General features: G+C 35.8%; 1 protein-coding gene across 12 annotated transcripts in view; it reads right to left on the reverse strand.

The window, feature by feature from the left end:
• The window catches only part of DLG1 (discs large MAGUK scaffold protein 1), a 273,463-nt gene that overhangs the window by 57,540 nt on the left and 193,677 nt on the right, over positions 1-22,246 (reverse strand). For all 12 annotated transcript variants that reach the window (XM_055568607.1, XM_055568606.1, XM_055568616.1 and 9 more), the window contains one exon: positions 7,411-7,513. In XM_055568607.1, coding sequence (XP_055424582.1) covers positions 7,411-7,513 — 103 coding nt within the window. The remainder of the gene's footprint in view (positions 1-7,410; positions 7,514-22,246) is intronic.

Genomic DNA, 22,246 nt, shown 5'->3' on the forward strand with positions numbered 1-22,246 from the left:
ATTCCTATCTTTTCTTTTAGTTTCAATTAACTCATACTTTCAGCTCTAACAATTTTCACCCTATATTCAACCTCTATTATCTTTTCCTTTTATTTTGGAAGAAGAGTCTCATTTCTTTTTTCCTGTTAAGTGATTTGCATCCCTCTTCTAGAAATTATATCACAACTCATTTCAGGAAAGCTACCACTGGAGAGAGGTAAAATGTTAAGAGAGAATCTCCACTAAGCATTTCAGAAATTTCTGAATCAAACTATATTCTCTATCATGAAATATGTTAGGGAATCTCTGAACTATTGGCTATAAGTTAAACAGTATGTGTATGATTGCAAGAGGAGGGACAATATTTAATAGCCAACTTTCTGCATTTATTTCCCTTTTCAACTTCTAATCTTAGTTTGTATCTCCATACTAGAAGTAAAAAGGTAGAAGAAAGCAGGTGGGAAGAGAGCGGAGAGAAATTTTATCTCCTCTAATGTCTTTGAAGCTTGCAATCCCATCTATGAAGAATAAAATTCATCCATACTCTATAATGAAATATATTAATTAAACATCTGAGAGCAACAACTGTCAGAGAATGGATACTAAGACTGGTCTAGAAACAAAAAGTCAAATTTTCTGAGTCAGAAGTCAGGCTGGTTGTTTTAAATAGTTAGGGAAGAGTTAAAAAGGTATAGAAAGGAAAATAAGTTACTGAAAAAAAATTAATTAGAAGCCTGCTACAGAACATCATTTTAAGAAATGACAAGTGCTTGCAAAGAAATGCTACTAATCCAATAAAACCTCTCTATTCAGTCTCCAAACTTTCTGGTTGCTACCAAAAGTATTTATGAAAATAAGATGAGAAGATGCGTTAAAACTCCATCCCTGTAACTCAGATTTAAATCAAACCTTTGAAACTGAGAAAAGTGGCTCTGGCCAAACCTCTCAGCTTTTCTAGGCTTTAGTCACTTGAAGATTAGGGATAGCAACACCAATCTCAACAATGTTTTTTTCTCCTATGAAAACAAAATAAAATACCTCACAAATTTAAGATCTATCCACTGGGAAAGAAAATACATTTAACATATGTTTAATACTTTGCCTTTGCTCTTCTTCCTTTATCATATCATTGCAATATAATTATTTCAGAAACAAAAAATAAGGTCTGAAAGTTACAGTATACAATGAGTAACAGTGAGATAAAATATTTGAGTTTACAACTTTTTGTGAAGGGAAGTAGCTTTACTATGTGGTTGAGAAGTATTCAACGTATACAGACCATTTGGAACCCCAGAGTTGTCACAGAGATTATTTTAAGGTGAGGACATTTGAGGTTCAACAAACATAGTAAAATGCCTTTTTAGAGCTTTCCTTATCTGAGTAGAAGTAGCAATTTCTAGGAAACAAGGCTATTGTATAATAACTCTCCTTTCTGGGGAGCTTTATGGCCTTGAAGAAAGTGGAAAGACTACTCTTACTGTAGAGACAAACACTGTCACAAACTTTCTCCTAAAAATGTTCTTCTCTTTCCTTAAGAAAACTATTTGTTTTTCTATTAGAAGACTTTTGTCTCCACTCCCCTTTCCAAACTCTGTTAGGCAGGTAAGCCTTTAACTTTAACCATTTAATAGTGGTGCTGGAGAAGACTCTTGAGAGTCCCTTTGACTGCAAGGAGATCAAACCAGTCAATCCTACAGGAAATCATCCATCCCTGAATATTCACTGGAAGGACTGATGCTGAAGCTGAAATTCCAATACTTTGGCCACCTGATGTGAAGAGCTGACTCACTGAAAAAGACCCTGATCTGGGAAAAAGTGAAGGCAAAAGAAGGGGTTGGCAGAGAATTAGATGGTTAGATAGCATCACTGACTGAATCAACATGAACTTGAGCAAACTCTAGGAGATAGTGGAGGACAGAGGAGCCTGGGGTGCTGCAGTCCATGGTGTCACAAAGAATTGGACACAACTGAACACCTGAACAACAATGACGATTTAATGACCTGGTTACTTCTCATACTTGTTGACTCCCTGTATGCATACAAAATAAAAACTTTTCTTATGTTAATCTGTCTTCTGTCAATTTAATTCATAGATCCCAGCCCCTAAAACTAAAAGGGCAGAGGAAAAGTTTCTTCTTCTCTACAAAGGGCTAGGAATAAATTTTAACCACTAAACAGCTGTGTAACTGGCAAGTTGCTTTAACCTTCCTGTATCTTATTTTATTAAACTCTAATGAAAATAGCACTAAAAGTGCCCAATTTATAGGGCTTTATGGGAATTAAAAGAGTTAATAAACATGGTTAGATGTCTGGCATATATTTTTTTCTATTATAGTCTATCACCCAACTAATTTGTCAAAATTTCATAAATTCTGGATATGTAGTAAAACACTAGAATAGTAATTCCAGTGCTTGTGTTAGATTTCTGATTGTAATTCCCCAAAATGACTAGTAGTAAAGCTCTAAAAAATATATTGTTGCTTATTTTTGGAGTTAGCAAAACTGAGGGGAGGTAGGAGATGAAGTCCTTCTAAATGTTTTGTAGAGGTTTTCATACTTAGAGCCTATGTCATAAAAGTTTAAAGTATACAGGCTGAAGAACTCGTAACAGTATTTCATGGATGACTAATAGGCAAACTATAGATCCTGAAATATAAAAACTCGCTCTGACCAAAGAAGCTTACCTCTTTGCACATATGTACACATGTCAGATTATCAATGAAGCAGGGAATCCAAAGGGGTTTGTCATTAATAAAGTGAAGATACTAACTGTAAGGAGATGACTGATTATCAGAGTATCAGGCAATTCCGTTTGTACTTTGGAAAATAGCCCCCTCACTGAGAAAGAAAGTCTGACTCTTATCTTCAATTTATATCCTTGGTCCTCACAGCAGTTACAGACTGATGATGAGGAATATGTTTTTTTTTTAAGTGCTGTATGACAAAAATACATTTATTACAACTACATAATTAATATTAAAACATAAAGCCATTATGTCACTGCCTAATAAACAAACATAAGGTAAGTAGCAATACAGTAAAGAGGACAGGTAAGTTTTCAAAGTACCCAAAATACACTTTAAAATTTTAATTCTATTATCCTTGGTCTTCTGTCATTCTTAATAGAATGTCATTTTTTTCTCTCGGCCCATTGAAAGCCTGCCCATTCATTAGGATTCGAGTTAAGTTCCAAGCCTACTCTATGGCATTTTCCCTTTAAAGCATGCAATATGATTTATCTCCTTTTGAGTTTCTAAGGTAATGTTTGGTTTTCTGTGCTCTATCGGTACTTACCTTGTGTTTATTAGGCAATGACACCACAGCTGTGGTTAAAAAAAAAAAAAAAAATACAGTGCAAATCAATACTGCCAGGCTAAACACTTATCAAAATATTCCTAGTGAAAAGCACTTACATTTTTTAAGGCAACACACCTGGGACTGAATCCTAGCTATTGCTAGCTTTTATTTGAGTCTATATCATCATCTGTATATAGGGATAGAGCTACATGTTTCATAAAGCTCCAGAGCAAGGCTTAAATAAATAAAAACAAACAGGCACCTAAATAAACATATAAACTGTGTTAAGTGTTGTAATGAAAAATATCAACAGTGCTAAAAAGAAATGGAATCATAAGAGGGAGCCAATCATATAAATAATAGGGGGAAAATATGCTAAGAACAGAATGAACAGAGAATTAGGAAAATATCTTCTGTTAATCAAGGGTCTGAAAGAAGGACTATATGGTTAGAGCTTAAGGAGCAAAAAAATGAATAGAGGGAGCGCAGTAAAGCCAAACATGTTATACTGTGTTCAATCACACACGGCCTTGCAGGCTCTATTAGGATTTTATTCAGAGCATAACTGGAAGTGTTTTAAATGGGAAATGATACAATCCAATCTTTTTATTTTAAAAGATGATTTTGGCTGATGGTCTGGAGAAAGTACAAGAAAGAAGTAAGGAGACTTGCTGGAGGCTATAAGAAAAGTTCAGGTAAGATATGATAGTGGGTTTGGTCAGGTTAGTGGCTGAGAAATAGAGGGTGAGAAAAAGGAAGGGAGGTCAAGGCTGAGTCCTAGTCTTCTGACTTAAGCATCAGTGGAAATGCCATTTACTGAAGGAGTAAAAGAATTGTTTCAGACATGCTCAGTTTCAAACATTAGGGAGAAAGACAGCTGGAGAAATCAAATGAGAAGTAATGTCTGGTGTTTAGGAAATATTTGGGGGAAAAAAGATATATACACAAGAATAATTAACATAAGAGTCTAACCTTAAAACAGAAGACGTCTGCTACGTAGTAGCTACTTGAATAAGCAACGTTGGATGCAAATTCTCCTTGATACAAAAATGGCTCCATCAAGATTAGAAAAGTTCAAAGTTTTGAATATAACTAAAGAAAAAGTGTCAATCAGAAAGATTCACACAGAAGAAAAGCATAGAAATCACAAAAAAAGAACAGAACCAGAGTACAAGCACAGAAAAAGAGAACCTGAAAAGGAGATTCCTAGGTGCACAGAATACCTATCCTAGGACAAAGGACGGAGAAGGCAATGGCACTCTACTCCAGTACTCTTGCCTGGGAAATCCCTGGCTGCTAAGAGTCGGACACGACTGAGCGACTTCACTTCACTTTTCACTTTCATGCATTGGAGAAGGAAATGGCAACGCACTCCAGTGTTCTTGCCTGGAGAATCCCAGGGACAGAGGAGCCTGGTGGGCTTCCGTCTATGGGGTCGCACAGAATCGGACACAACTGACGCTACTTAGCAGCAGCAGCACAAGGGAAGCCCACCTTTGCCAGCCATCAGTGGCAAGTATGCCTAGTGTATACAGAGGTACATTTTAGGCTTAATCAAGAGTCACTGAACACACCATTGATAAAATTAAAGATCCTTGTCCTGATCTATGCTCACCAAGCATTAAAGCAGTTCTTTTATCAATCAATTTTTATCTCCTTATTAATAAGGTAATATTTTTAACTGAGTTTCAGAAAATTCTTAATAAACATTTAACTAGAATATATCTGGATTTTGACCATTCTGAGTTTTCTATCATGCTGTGTCTTTTCAATATAAAGATGCACTTCTTTTTAATTGAGGAAAGCTTTCTTGAGTGAATTATAAGTTTAAGCATTTATTCCCTTCTTTAAAAAATTTTACTTTTTCCAGAAAGTCTAATTATTATATGCTATAATATAATACAGCATCCCTGGGTTGGGAAGATCCCCTGCAGAAGGGAAAGGCTACCTACTCCAGTATTCTGGCCTGGAGAATTCCATGGACTATACAGTCCATAGGGTGGCAAAGAGTCGGACACGACTGAGCGACTTTCTCATATATATATATATATAAAATAACCTGTTTTTTCTCTCTAAACTTTAAAAATTCTCTTTGCTTTTGTTTCATTTTGTTTACTTTTCCTATTGTATCCTTTATGTCCCCTATTGAATTTTTCTATGATGTCTCTTTGTGTTTCAACTTAAGAAAACAGTTTGCTTTCTTCTTCTTTCCTGGGTTATGCTAGCTCAAAATCTATCTCTTCTGGTTGTTAAGCCATCTTTTCCCCCTGCTAATAAGCTTTGTTGTTTGTTTCCACCTCTTCTTATTAATATCTCTGTATGAATGCCAGGCCAGTTCCTTTTAAACTGCTTATTACTGAATAAGTTGGCTGGACCAGTAAGTTTGGAGTGCAGGGTAGAGATGGAAGCATATTTTTACATCCTTTAAAACCAAAAAACTGCCAACTTATCTGATACTAGCAAGACAGATGGTTTTGACCAAATATGGGTTCCTCTAGTTCTCTAAACAAAACCACATCAAGGATGGCTTTTGCTAGCTTGGTACTCCAATTTCCATGTGCCCTGCTATAAACAAGGGATTTATAGCCCCCCACCTTTAGGAAGTTCAATTTAAGTTTGGTTACCACCAAGCATTCTCAACATTTCATGTTTTTACCCTTCTCTTCTTTCCATGTAGCTTTTGCCAGATCTTAACCTGCTTAAATAGCCTTTACCTGTATTTTGTTGCCCAGATATTATACCTGTCTTCTTAGTTTTGCTTAATGCTAGGTGAAGCTGTATGGACAGAAGTATGTTTACGTTTTATTTCCTTGTTGCTTTTGTATTTGGTTTCCATATAATATACCTATTGGCAAGAACGTGTTGGCCAGAAGATAAAAGCATGGCTAAGTCCCAGCGGCAGCTTTTGTTTCTCACAAAAATTAATAAGTTGGCATTCTGACTTCATCTATTATTCCTTAATTTGCTTGATTAATGTGATTTATTTGGAACTTACTTCTTACATAAATGAATTTATTCTTGTTCAGTTATGAACCTAGAATGCTATGGTTTATAATAAATATTATATTATGAAATAACAAGCAATGCCCAATACACTACTTTGATCATGTTAAAACACATATTGGGGTTTTGTATTAGAAATAAATTCTGCTCCAAGAAAAGAATAATAAATGTAACTAAACTAATGTTGCCAAATTATAGAATGCTTTGCCTGGCTCCTTTAGTCACATCATTCTTTCCTCCTTCACCTTGTTTATGAACATTAACTAGTATGCTATGTATTCTTTTGGGTGTTTAAGTTTTTAAATTCCACTGAGGTTTTACTGAAGTGTTTATGTTGATGTACACTAGAGTCTTATGTATGTTTAATATGACCTCAAATTTTCCATTATCATCTCCCAGCAGGAACTTGGCAAGGTTATATCCATAAGACTTCACTATTTAGAAACGTATCATATTCCAAATTTGTATTCTTTCTTTTTTTTAAAGTAACAGTAAAAGCTATTAGAATATCTTAACCTTGATATTAATAAATATAATCTAATTCAAAAGTCAGAAAAAATTGAGATAACTTAACAGACTATCTTTGCTTTTCAACCACTGAGTTAGTAAAAGGTATATTTAAAAGTATGTGTTTGGTTAGATGACAGATTTAAAAAAATTAACATCTAAAAATTATTCCAAATAATGATGAAATATTCAAAGAGCTGGCAGATACAAGTTCCTATATTCTATTTAAATGCACTTTGATCTGGATGGTGAATTACATTCCAACTAAACAAATAACAGGGTTTCCCTGGTGACTCAATGGAAAAGAATCCTCCTGCCAATGCAGGAGATGTGAATTCAATCCCTGGGTCAGGAAGATCCCCTTGAGAAGGAAATGGCAACCCACTCCAGTTTTCTCGCTTAGGAAACCCTATGGACAGAAGACCTTGCAGGCTACAGTCCATGGGGCTGCAAGAGTTGGACATGACTTAGTGACTAAACAGCAACAGCAACAAAAAAGTAACAGATTAATGAATCAGACAAAAACACAAAGAGAAAGCTAAGCTTCGGAAGTTAAACATTATTAAGAGGAAGACTTCTAAAAACTGAAATAAAAAAGAAAAACAAACAACAAGAATTTATTACCTTCAGGTCGGTACTGTGCAACAATTGTGACAGCCTGGCCAGCATTTTTTAAAGCAGCTGCTGCCTGCTCATGGCTGGCAGTTCTGAGGTCAACACTGTTTACCTGTTAAGTCAAATCAAATATTAAATTTGAAAGAAAACCATCATACTAATTAGAAATCACAATTGCCTGTTTGTTAAGAAGGCATAGATTAAAAAAATTACTTGCAATTATTTTATGACTAAAGTATTTTTCTTATTCTGATTTACTAAAAATATATTGCACAGTAAGTACTATCAATCAAAGCATTTTTATTCACTAAAAATACTATGTTTACTGTCAAGTGAACAAAACCAAAACATTTCCCCCTAGGTTTCTAGAAGGCGATCAATCTCTTGAGAAGTGTCCCTTAGTTTGACAACCTGAAAAGTCAAAAGTGTCATTATTTTGTACATTTCATTTCACTAGTAACTCAAACAATGAAAAGGAAATTCATTTTGTTTATAGCATCATTTCAACTCCTGTCATATTTTCAATATTATTAATCTCAATTTCAATTCTCTTCCTTTCTTTCCTAAACTAAACCTTCTATTCTTTTGGAGTTAACTGGAAAGCAATAACTTCAAGTACTAAAAGAGCTCAGATCTCACAGACTGACATTATAAATACAATAAATGTTACTAAATGAGCAAGACGACATTCTTTTCTTTTTTAACACGGGGACCTTCCTTGGGTGAGGTGATCAATCCCACTCCAGAAGAACAGGCAACTTAATTCTTCTTTCTGAAAGGCTGCCAGCGCCTAGTATACTGCACAGTATGCTACCTTTAGAGACTGAAACTTTTACACTACAAGAAAAACTTAACAGGATATTGATGTGAGCATTAGACTTAAATGTAATTAATTTAAATATTTAAGTTGGCCTTCTCCCCTAAGAACCATCAATGAATAAAATACAGCAATGTTTGGGACCTTTGATGAATACTTTTGGAAAGGAAGAGAAACTATCATGCAATTTTTATATGAAAGTTTGTTTCCTCAACATCTAATCTAAAACTTCTTAAAAGTTACACACCAATTTTGTAAAATTTGACTATAGCACATAAATTTCTGGGATGTAAAGAACATTTAAAACAGTGAAGACCTGATGTTTTATATTATCTATAAAGGATATCACTAAGTAACTAAGTTAATATGTGCACATACCTTTTGAATGAAAATCAAGACCTTAATCTAAACGAATGTAACATATCGTGGTTTTATTAGAGAATATCTCTAGCTAAAAGCCATAAAAAACTCAACACAATGTATAAATAGCTTTACATTGAACATAAAATCTTAATTCTAGCAGAAAAAATTAGAGAAGAAATATAAAAGGTAGACAAACTTTCAAAGATTGTTGTATAAAATATTATAATTTTTAATGAATTATTCCTGAGCATCAAAGTCTTTGCCTACAGAAAAAATCTGAAGACAATCAATATAGATTGAAAACAGAATAATTTGTTAACAAGACTACAGATTTAAAATTTAAAATAATGCCAAACATTTTAATGTAAAACATTATCAAGGATATTTTAGAAGAAATCTTGCTACTGAGAGGCACACAGCGGTCATTAAAACAAAACAAAAAAAAACACACCACTTAAAAATATGGAGATATAATTTATATAAAATCAACATTTTTCAAGTTTAGTGTTTTTGTTGTTTTCAGTACACTCACAAGTATTGCAATCATCATCATGCTTCAGATCCAAAACATTTTCATCAGCTCCCCCAAACCCCACTACCTATTAGCATTCTTTCCCCTCTTCCCTCTCCTCTTAGATCCTGGCAACCCCTACTCTACTTTCTAAGAATTTGTCTGTTCTGTACATTTAAAATAAAAGAAATATTATAACATGTGGCTATTTCTGTTTGGCTTCTTTACTTAGCTTGTTTCCACAGCTCATCCTTGATTTAGTACATCATTACTTATTATAGCTGAATCATACACTTACTCTATGGTATGGATATTCCATTTTATTTTATTTATCTATATTGTTAATTTAACAACTGAACTGAAATGGACTGGAATGGGTGAAATTAACTCAGATGACCATTATATCTACTACTGCGGGCAGGAATCCCTCAGAAGAAGTGGAGCAGCCATCATGGTCAACAAAAGAGTTCGAAATGCAGTACTTGGATGCAATCTCAAAAACGACAGAATGATCTGTTCGTTTCCAAGGCAAACCATTCAATATCACGGTAATCCAAGTCTATGCCCCAACCAGTAACGCTGAAGAAGCTGAAGTTGAACGGTTCTATGAAGACCTACAAGACCTTTTAGAACTAACACCCAAAAAAGATGTCCTTTTCATTATAGGGGACTGGAATGCAAAAGTAGCAAGTCAAGAAACACCTGGAGTAACAGGCAAATTTGGCCTTGGAATACGGAATGAAGCAGGGCAAAGACCAATAGAGTTTTGCCAAGAAAATGCACTGGTCATAGCAACCACCCTCTTCCAACAACACAAGAGAAGACTCTACACATGGACATCACCAGATGGTCAACACCGAAATCAGACTGATTATATTCTTTGCAGCCAAATATGGAGAAGCTCTGTACAGTCAGCAAAAACAAGACCAGGAGCTGACTGTGGCTCAGATCATGAACTCCTTATTGCCAAATTTAGACTTAAATGGAAGAAAGTAGGGAAAACCACTAGACCATTCAGGTATGACCTAAATCAAATCCCTTATGATTATACAGTGGAAGTGAGAAATAGATTTAAGGGACTAGATCTGATAGATAGAGTGCCTGATGAACTATGGACTGAGGTTCGTGGCATTGTACAGGAGACAGGGATCAAGACCATCCCCATGGAAAAGAAATACAAAAAAGCAAAATGGCTGTCTGGGGAGGCCTTACAAATAGCTGTGAAAAGAAGAGAAGTGAAAAGCAAAGGAGAAAAGGAAAGATATCAACATCTGAATGCAGAGTTCCAAAGAATAGCAAGAAGAGATAAGAAAGCCTTCCTCAGTGATCAATGCAAAGAAATAGAGGAAAACAACAGAATGGGAAAGACTAGAGATCTCTTCAAGAAAATCAGAGATACCAAAGGAACATTTCATGCAAAGATGGGCTCGATAAAGGACAGAAATGGTATGGACCTAACAGAAGCAGAAGATATTAAGAAGAGATGGCAAGAATACACAGAAGAACTGTACAAAAAAGATCTTCACGACTCAGATAATCACGATGGTGTGATCACTGACCTAGAGCCAGACATCCTGGAATGTGAAGTCAAGTGGGCCTTAGAAAGCATCACTACGAACAAAGCTAGTGGAGGTGACAGAATTCCAGTTGAGCTATTCCAAATCCTGAAAGATGATGCTGTGAAAGTGCTGCACTCAATATGCCAGCAAATTTGGAAAACTCAGCAGTGGCCACAGGACTGGAAAAGGTCAGTTTTCATTCCAATCCCAAAGAAAGGCAATGCCAAAGAATGCTCAAACTACCGCACAATTGCACTCATCTCACACGCTAGTAAAGTAATGCTCAAAATTCTCCAAGCCTGGCTTCAGCAATATGTGAACTGTGAACTTCCTGATGTTCAAGCTGGTTTTAGAAAGGTAGAGGAACCAGAGATCAAATTGCCAACATCCGCTGGATCATGGAAAAAGCAAGAGAGTTCCAGAAAAACATCTATTTCTGCTTTATTGACTATGCCAAAGCCTTTGACTGTGTGGATCACAATAAACTGTGGAAAATTCTGAAAGAGATGGGAATACCAGACCACCTGACCTGCCTCTTGAGAAATCTGTATGCAGGTCAGGAAGCAACAGTTAGAACTGGACATGGAACAACAGACTGGTTCCAAATAGGAAAAGGAGTACATCAAGGCTGTATATTATCACCCTGTTTATTTAACTTATATGCAGAGTACATCATGAGAAACACTGGACTGGAAGAAGCAAAAGCTGGAATCAAGATTGCTGGGAGAAATATCAATAACCTCAGATATGCAGATGACACCACCCTTATGGCAGAAAGTGAAGAGGAACTCAAAAGCCTCTTGATGAAAGTGAAAGTGGAGAGTGAAAAAGTGGGCTTAAAGCTCAACATTCAGAAAATGAAGATAATGGCATCCGGTCCCATCACTTCATGGGAAATAGATGGGGAAACAGTGGAAACAGTGTCAGACTTTATTTTTCTGGGCTCCAAAATCACTGCAGATGGTGACTGCAGCCATGAAATTAAAAGATGCTTACTCCTTGGAAGGAAAGTTATGACCAACCTAGATAGCATATTCAAAAGCAGAGACATTACTTTGCCAACAAAGGTTCGTCTAGTCAAGGCTATGGTTTTTCCTGTGGCCATGTATGGATGTGAGAGTTGGACTGTGAAGAAGGCTGAGCACCGAAGAATTGATGCTTTTGAAGTGTGGTGTTACAGAAATAAAAAGGATCATAAGAGAGTACTATCAACAATTATATGCCAATATAATGGACAACGTGGAAGAAATCGACAAATTCTTAGAAAAGTACAACTTTCCAAAACTCGACCAGGAAGAAATAGAAAATCTTAACAGACCCATCACAAGCACGGAAATTGAAACTGTAATCAAAAATCTTCCAGCAAACAAAAGCCCAGGTCCAGACGGCTTCACAGCTGAATTCTACCAAAATTTAGAGAGGAACTAACACCTATCCTGCTTAAACTCTTCCAGAAAATTGCAGAGGATGGTAAACTTCCAAACTCATTCTATGAGGCCACCATCACCCTAATACCAAAACCTGACAAAGATCCCACAAAAAAAGAAAACTACAGGCCAATATCACTGATGAACATAGATGCAAAAATCCTTAACAAAATTCTAGCAATCAGAATCCAGCAGCACATTAAAAAGATCATACACCATGACCAAGTGGGCTGTATCCCAGGGATGCAAGGATTCTTCAATATCAGCAAATCAATCAATGTAATACACCACATTAACAAATTGAAAAATAAAAACCATATGATTATCTCAATAGATGCAGAGAAAGCCTTTGACAAAATTCAACATCCATTTATGATAAAAACTCTCCAGAAAGCAGGAATAGAAGGAACATACCTCAACATAATAAAAGCTATATATGACAAACCCACAGCAAACATTATCCTCAATGGTGAAAGATTGAAAGCATTTCCTCTGAGGTCAGGAGCAGGACGGGGGTGCCCACTTTCACCATTACTGTTCAACATAGTTTTGGAAGTTTTGGCCACAGCAATCAGAGCAGAAAAAGAAATAAAAGGAATCCAAATTGGAAAAGAAGAAGTAAAGCTCTCACTATTTGCAGATGACATGATCCTCTACATAGAAAACCCTAAAGACTCCACCAGAAAATTACTAGAACTAATCAATGACTATAGTAAAGTTGCAGGATATAAAATCAACACACAGAAATCCCTTGCATTCCTATACGCTAATAATGAGAAAACAGAAAGAGAAATTAAGGAAACAATTCCATTCACCATTGCAATGGAAAGAATAAAATACTTAGGAATATATCTACCTAAAGAAACTAAAGACCTATATATAGAAAACTATAAAACACTGGTGAAACAAATCAAAGAGGACACTAATAGATGGAGAAATATACCATGTTCATGGATTGGAAGAATCAATATAGTGAAAATGAGTATACTACCCAAAGCAATTTATAGATTCAGTGCAATCCCTATCAAGCTACCAACGGTATTCTTCACAGAGCTAGAACAAATAATTTCACAATTTGTATGGAAATACAAAAAACCTCGAATAGCCAAAGCGATCTTGAGAAAGAAGAATGGAACTGGAGGAATCAACCTACCTGACTTCAGGCTCTACTACAAAGCCACAGTTATCAAGACAGTATGGTACTGGCACAAAGACAGAAATATAGATCAATGGAACAAAATAGAAAGCCCAGAGATAAATCCACGCACATATGGACACCTTATCTTTGACAAAGGAGGCAAGAATATACAATGGATTAAAGACAATCTCTTTAACAAGTGGTGCTGGGAAATCTGGTCAGCCACTTGTAAAAGAATGTAACTAGAACACTTTCTAACACCATACACAAAAATAAACTCAAAATGGATTAAAGATCTAAACGTAAGACCAGAAACTATAAAACTCCTAGAGGAGAACATAGGCAAAACACTCTCTGACATACATCACAGCAGGATCCTCTATGACCCACCTCCCAGAATATTGGAAATAAAAGCAAAAATAAACAAATGGGACCTAATTAAGCTTAAAAGCTTCTGCACATCAAAGGAAACTATTAGCAAGGTGGGAAGACAGCCTTCAGAATGGGAGAAGATAACAGCAAATGAAGCAACTGACAAACAACTAATCTCGAAAATATACAAGCAACTCCTACAGCTCAACTCCAGAAAAATAAATGACCCAATCAAAAAATGGGCCAAAGAACTAAATAGACATTTCTCCAAAGAAGACATACAGATGGCTAACAAACACATGAAAAGATGCTCAACATCACTCATTATCAGAGAAATGCAAATCAAAACCACTATGAGGTACCATTTCAGACCAGTCAGAATGGCTGCGATCCAAAAGTCTACAAGTAATAAATGCTGGAGAGGGTGTGGAGAAAAGGGAACCCTCTTACACTGTTGGTGGGAATGCAAACTAGTACAGCCACTATGGAGAACAGTGTGGAGATTCCTTAAAAAACTGGAAATAGAACTGCCTTATGATCCAGCAATCCCACTGCTGGGTATACACACTGAGGAAACCAGAAGGGAAAGAGACACGTGTACCTCAATGTTCATCGCAGCACTGTTTATAATAGCCAGGACATGGAAGCAACCTAGATGCCCATCAGCAGATGAATGGATAAGAAAGCTGTGGTACATATACACAATGGAGTATTACTCAGCCATTAAAAAGAATACATTTGAATCCGTTCTAATGAGGTGGATGAAACTGGAGCCTATTATACAGAGTGAAGTAAGTCAGAAAGAAAAACACCAATACAGTATACTAACGCATATATATGGAATTTAGAAAGATGGTAACAATAACCCTGTGTACGAGACAGCAAAAGAGACACTGATGTATAGAACAGTCTTACGGACTCTGTGGGAGAGGGAGAGGGTGGGAAGATTTGGGAGAATGGCATTGAAACATGTAAAATATCATGTATGCAACGAGTTGCCAGTCCAGGTTCGATGCACGATACTGGATGCTTGGGACTGGTGCACTGGGACGACCCAGAGGGATGGTATGGGGAGGGAGGAGGGAGGAGGCTTCACGATGGGGAACACATGTATACCTGTGGCGGATTCATTTTGATGTTTGGCAAAACTAATACAATTATGTAAAGTTTAAAAATAAAATAAAATTAAAAAAAAAAAACAAAAAACAGAAAACTTTACATAAACAAAAGATTCCCTACAAAACAAATTTAAAGGTATAATCAGGGGAGTAGAATAATAAATGAAACTCCTCAAGCCAATATTAAAATATGCAATGTTCTTAAAAGTTAAAAATAAATAAATAAATAAATAAAAATTCAAATTGGATCACAAAAAAAAAAAAAAAAAAAAAAGAAGTGTGGTGTTGGAGAAGACTCTTGAGTTCCCTTGGACTGCAAGGAGAGCCAACCAGTCCATTCTGAAGGAGATCAGCTCTGGGATTTCTTTGGAAGGAATGATGCTAAAGCTGAAACTCCAATACTTTGGCCACCTCATGCGAAGAGTTTGACTCATTGGAAAAGACTCTGATGCTGGGAGGGATTGGGGGCAAGAGGAGAAGGGGACGACAGAGGATGAGATGGCTGGATGGCATCACTGACTGGATGGACATGAGTCTGAGTGAACTCCGGGAGTTGGTGATGGACAGGGAGGCCTGGCGTGCTGCGATTCATGGGGTCGCAAAGAGTCGGACACGACTGAGCGTCTGATCTGATCTGAACCATTTACTTTGGATTAACTTGGTTTCAATAGTAAATAAAAACTCTGGTCTAATATAGCTCTTGTGATACTCCTGTCAAATAAATTACATTTTTAAACAATGTGTGTGTGCCCATCAACAGAGATCTAAAATTATTGCTTTATTTAATGATTGTTTAAATTATACAGGAGGAAAGCGCTACAAACAAAAAATATACTTATGCTGTTTTATATTTACCTATGTATTTTTAACAATGTTCTTTATTTACGCATATGGATTTGGGTTACTCTCTAATGTCATCTCTTTTTAGTCTGAAGGATTCTCTTTAGTATTTCTTGGGTTTACTGCCTATAACAGAACTTATGGAGATTAACTTCCCTTAGGTTTTGTTAACCTAGCACTGGGATTTGTTCTTCATTTCTGATGGATAGTTTGGGTAAAATCCTTGGACAATGGCTTTTCTCTTTCAGAACTGCCTTCTGGCCTCCATTGTTTTTGACAAGAAATTAGCTGTTAATCTTACTGAAGATTCTCTGTATGCAATAAGTCATTTCTCTTTGCTTACAGGGTTCTTTGTGTTTTGATATTTGATTATGATATTAGCATATCCATGATATGGATCTCTTCAAGTTTACTCTACTTGTAGTTCACTGAGCTTCTTAGATGTGCACAACGTTTTCATTAAATATGGGAACTTTTTAGCTATTTATTATTCAAATATCCTTTCTGTCCCTTTCTCTCCTGTCATTCTGACTTTATTATGCATATACTGGTACATTTGATGGCATCCCTGCAAGTCTCTGAGACTCTGTTAATTTTTCTTAATTCTTTTTTCTTTCTGTTCTTTAGCCTAGGTATCTTAATAGACATATCTTCAAAGTTTGTGGATTCTTTCCTATGCCAGGTCAAATCTGCTGTTGAGCTTGACAAAGAGGATTTTTTTTTTCCTGATTTCACTTACTTTACTTTTCAACACCAAAATTTGTTTCTTTTTTATAAAAGTTACCTCTTTATTGACATACTCTACTTTATGAGATATTGTTCCTATATTTTCCCCTCATCCTGTAGATACAGTTTCCTTTAGTTCTTCAAACATATTTAAAATATCTCATTTAAAATCTTTATATAGTAGTCTAATTTTGGGCTTCCAAGGGATAGTTTCTACTGATTCTTTTTCCACCTGCGTATACTTTCTTGTTTTGTTGAAAACTGGACATTTAAAAAAATAAACAGCAAATTTGGAAATCAGATCTCCTATCCAGGGCTTGTTGTTACTGCTGTTTATTATGGTAGTCCTTTGGGGACTTTTCTAAATTACATAAGGTTTCTATTTTGTTATACGTGCCACTGATGTCTCTGTCTGATTAGCAGAATGGTTAGTTAATGATTGGACACAGACTTCCTTAAATACCAGACCCTTTGCTGAAGGGCTCTGTGTACATGTTGGGTAATGCCTTCAACAATCAGTTAGACAATTGATAATTCTGCCTTAATCTTCACTTCCTTCATGCACAGAGCTCCATAATCAGCCAGAAGTTAGAGTTTAGGGCCTTTTCAGGTCTTTCCTGAGCAGGCACACAGTGCAAGACATGTATGTGTCCTCCTAGATTCCAAGGAATAAGAGCTTTTCAAAGGCCCTATGGAGGTTTCTCCCTAGTTATTCCTTTTAAGTTTTCAATTAGCCTACTGTCTGCCCCAAATGTTATGCAATGTCTCAGGAAGCCATAATATACCTGTAATTATCTTGACACTTAGCCCAGGGGAAAAACTTTTGCATTGGTGGAGCTTTGAATCAGGTCAAATAAGAGAACCTTTAAAATAAGGTGTTCCAAGAACCACCAGACAGGTCAAATTATAACAGTTCTTTGGAAAGGAAACTATGAATATTCTACCACCATTTTGCTTTCTTTACTGGCTTAGGCCACAAGTTTTCACCATAAATTCTGGCTATTTTCCAAGGCTAATATGGTAATAGGGAAGCAGTGAAATTAAAAATGATAAAATGATAAAACACAGTAAAAACTCCAGAAACCTCACTCTTAGGGAAATTCAGTATTTTTTTTTTTTCCTCTTCTTGAGAAAATACTTCCTGAATTGTTGTAAGTCTTTGGTTAATTTCCAGAGTTCTGAAAAGCTTATTCTAACAATTCTGGGCACTTTTCTCATTATTTTTATGGAGAACAGCATTTCTGTTGAAGTCTTCTGGGTCACTTTCCATGACTCTAAATTTTCAGTGCATATCAATTATGTTCTCCTCTATTCTTGGCATCACTGGAAATAATAGTAATACCTCCATTTATATCATAGTGGAAAATGTAGTGTTCAACATCTGTAATAAATTCTGATTTCAAAAGCTTCTGTCTTCAACAAGAAATATTTCAAAGAGAATTCTTTTATAGAAATCATTACTTATTTTCTCACTTCCCAAATAACTTTTTATACTTTTCTCAGTAATATGGGTTATCATTAAGAACATTAATAACAAGGGTATAATAACACAGGAGCAGCAACATCAATATCTCATGGAAACTTGTTAAGATATACATATTTTCAGATCCTACCTAAGTCATACTGCATCAGAAACTTTGGGAATGAAATCCAGGAATTAGGCCTTGGGGTGATCTATAGCGAGCTGAAGATTGAAAATAGTTAAATTTTATGTAAAGAGGTACTTAAACAAGTGTCCCATAGTTTTCTTTTAGCTTTTAGTACATTTTCTCATTTTTTTCTCTTTATCCTAACGTCTTTCCTATTTTTCTTAGGATATTTCCCTACAGAAGTTAGTAACCACTAAAAATTTTAAGATGATGCGTATTGCCAAACAGAAAGCTATATATAACTTATAGTGACATTATGGCAAGCAAGTGGTTGGGACTGTTGAGACTTTCAGTTTTAAAACTGTGCCTAGAGGGGTTGCCAGACCTGGGGCTTTCAGTGCTAAAACTGGAAAAGTTCTGAGTGAACCACGTTGTGTTGGTCGGTCAGTCTAACATATTCTAGCCGTGTGTTAGTAAGCCACATAAACAATTTCACATGGAAATTTACAAAACATCTATTTTTGTTTTGAGTTTTTCGCACTTAACTCTTAAGCCAACTGAGAATTTATTTTGACACAAGGTGTGAAGTGAGGCTGTATGCTAATTTTATTCCACCAAGTAACTAGTTTGCCAAACATTTATTTTAAAAAATTCATTCCTTACCACTAATATGAACAACACTGTAAGTCATTTTTAAAATTTGAATTACAGTATAACTTACAAGCAATAAAATGTACAAATTTAAACAATTCAGCTGGAAGGCCTTTTGACAACTGTATATGCCCATGAAATTACAACCCCAAACATACCTTTTCCACCTACCAATCCAGAAATCTCCATTATGCCTCTTTATGGTAATCAATACAATTACCAGCAACCACGTTCTGACTTATCAGTATAAATTACGTTGCCTGCTCATGGTTATCTTATAATCTTATAAAATTATCTTATAATAACTATATTACTTATAACACAGTATGTATTTTTGTGGTGCATTCTATTTTTACTGAACACAATTTTTTTTAGTGTCATCTGTGTTGCTTGAGTGTCATTATGAATAAGCTGTTATGAACATTCCTATTACAGTGCTTCTGTAAACAAAAGATTTCTTAGGTAAAATGTGGGTGATAAGGTTAGATTTATGTTTAATTTCTTTAAAACTTCGTTAGAAGTTCTTGCAGCAGTTGCATAGTTTTACATATCTACCAGTAATAAATAATAACTGCCCACATTCTTGTCAATGCTTGCTGCCATCATTTTTTTTCCCTTCTAGTCATTCAACTGGATAGGATATGGTACTTCATTATGGCTTTAGAAACGTTTTTATTTAGGTACAATTTACATTCAATAATCTTTTTTAGTATACAGGTGGAGTTTTGACAACTGTGTATATTGTACAGCCACTGCCACAATCAAGATATAGAAAAGTGACATTGTTCCCAAATTCCTCTAAACCTGCTTATTCACTGCGCTGTTGCATTGCCCTGATGCCTAATGTTAAGTACCGTTCCATGTGTTTACAGGCTATTCATATACCTTGTTTTGTAAAATATCTATTTAAGTCTTTTGCTTGTTTTAAAATTTACTCATCTTTCATTGCTTCTTTGTGGGAGATGTTTATATATTCTGGATATGAGTCTTTTGTGTGATATATGTACTGAGCATATTTTTTCCCTACTGTATGGCTTGCCTACGTGGTTTCTTAAAGACATCTTTTTTTTTTTTTTAATGGTTAGTGTTTAATACATCTTGTCCAAGAAACTGCTGTCTGCCTCAGGGTTGCAAAGATATCCTCCTACTCTTGGTCCTGAGCAGCTCAAAGTACAGAATTGCTGAGGCTGATTTTCACAGATCTTCATCTCAATGTCCCCTATTTATTGGCAGGTGGGAGAAGGCAATGGCACCCCACTCCAGTACTCTTGCCTGGAAAATCCCATGGACGGAGGAGCCTGGTAGGCTGCAGTCCATGGGGTCGCTAATAGTCGGACAGACTGAGCGACTTCACTTTCACTTTTCACTTTCATGAGAGAAGGAAATGGCAACCCACTCCAGTGTTCTTGCCTGGAGAATCCAAGGGACGAGGGAGCCTGCTGGGCTGCCGTCTGTGGGGCCGCACAGAGTCGGACACGACTGAAGCGACTTAGCAGCAGCCTTGTATTTTGGGATGCTCTGTGTGACTCAGTAATAATTTTCTCTTAATTCTCTATTGGTTCCAAACCTTTGGTTTACAAGCTCCAAGTTCTTGGTGAAGACCCATGAAAAAGAGAAGGGAGGTAGATACAGACTTGCTCTGTGACTTCCCAAAATTTTTATCAGTTTGACCAGTCCACTGAGGCCATTACATGTTGGGTAAAGTTTTGGCTGATATCTTCCTGTATCTGTCTAATCCTTCTCTCTCCCCTACCACTCTCTAAAGAGGAGCTGCCACTGTGTTGTCCATGAAGGGCTACTTACTGTCTGGAAGTCAATTTACCTAGGTCACTTTGAATCGTCAGTTCTCCAATGAGTTTACAGTTTTTATAAACTTATCCAGATTGTTTTTGGTTGTTATGATAAGAATGATGGTCTCTTAAGACACTCAATATTATAACCATGTAACTAAGGTGTGCTTCTGCTTTAAAATCTGTTCCAATAATCATTATTTTTGGTTAATATTATGTTATTTTAGTTGCTGTAGCCTGAAACATTTGAGAGCAATTTCCACATACTTGCACTGCATACTAATATATTTTCTACAATTGCAGTACCACTGCCTATTTGAAGACTCAAATTTCCAAGAGGTTCCTTCAAGTATCAACTAGTTATACCAAAATCTGAGAACAACTAAAACAAAAAAGAGATGTACTTCTGTTGTAAATGATCAGTCATCACCTTTCCGTCTTGGATTCAGTCTATTTTTAATTATAAAGGATCCTCAGAAGGATCTAAGTATGTGCAAGGAAGGATCAGGTGCCAAGAGGGACTGATCTGAAAATGGCAATTAAAAGATCCAAATTTTGGAATGCTTTTCCTATCATGTTCTAGGCACATATATTTTTGGCTTAAAGAGTATTTTCTGATGTTTACTTTAAATTTAAGATTTAAAGTAAATTTAATTTATGATTTAAAATAGTTATCAATATTGAATAGCACTGCTGATCTAGGATATAGGTTTTTTCCTATATCTCAGATCCTAAATTTTGGAAGTGTTACCTAAATATTTAGTTAAAACAAAATGGCACAGCATAATATAGTGGTTAAAGGGAGGTATTATTAGCTACTGTGAGCAAATTAAACTCTGTTCTTCAGTTTTCTCATTGGAAAAATGGTTAAAAGGATGATGCTCCTGAGTCTACTACAAGCAATGTAAGATATTTTTTCAAAGAATACCACTCCCCAATTCAGGCAGCACTGAATACCAACATATAAAGTATTATTGACATTAAGCTCACAATGCAAAATTTAGAACATAAGGAAACAAAGCATGTCATCATAAAGTAACATGTATTAGATACCTAAACTTCAGAAAACAGAACTATTATATTATTTACAGAATACAGACACATCCCATTTTACTGTGCTTTATATTACTGTATTCATAGGTACTGCATTTATTTTTAAACAAATTGGAAGTTTGTGGCAACCTTGCTTTGACCAAGTCTATTGGTGCTATTTTTCCAATAGCATTTGCTCACTTTGTGTCACTTTTGTGTCACTGTCACATTTTAGTAATTCTTGAAATACTTCAAACCCTCCAACTAGCAAAAAGATTATGACTTTCTGCAGATCCAGATGATGGTTAGCATCTTGTAGCAATAAAATAAAATTAAGGTATGGACATTGTTTTTCAGACATAATGCTAATCTAACAGACCTAACAGAAGCAGAAGATATTAAGAAGAGGTGGCAAGAATACACAGAACTGTACAAAAAAACATCTTCACAACTCAGATAATCATGATGGTATGATCACTCACCTAGAGCCAGACATCCTGGAACACAAAGTCAAGTGGGCCTTAGGATGCATCACTACGAATAAAGCTAGTGGAGACGATGGAATTCCAGTTGAGCTATTTCAAATCCTAAAAGATGATGCTGTGAAAGTGCTGCACTCAATATGTCAGCAAATTTGGAAAACTCAGCAATGGCCACAGGACTGGAAAGGTCACTTCTCATGCCAATCCCAAAAAAAGACAATGCCAAAGAATGCTCAAACTACTGCACAATTGCACTCATCTCACACGCTAGCAAAGTAATGCTCAAAATTCTCCAAGCCAGGCTCAACAGTACATGTACTGTGAACATCCAGATGTTCATGCTGGATGTAGAAAAAGCAGAGGAACCAGAGTTCAAATTGCCAACATCCTTTTGATCATCAAAAAACAGAAACAGAGTACAGAAAAACAT

The sequence above is a fragment of the Bubalus kerabau genome, chromosome 2 (assembly GCF_029407905.1).
Source record: "Bubalus kerabau isolate K-KA32 ecotype Philippines breed swamp buffalo chromosome 2, PCC_UOA_SB_1v2, whole genome shotgun sequence".
NCBI lineage: Eukaryota > Metazoa > Chordata > Mammalia > Artiodactyla > Bovidae > Bubalus > Bubalus kerabau.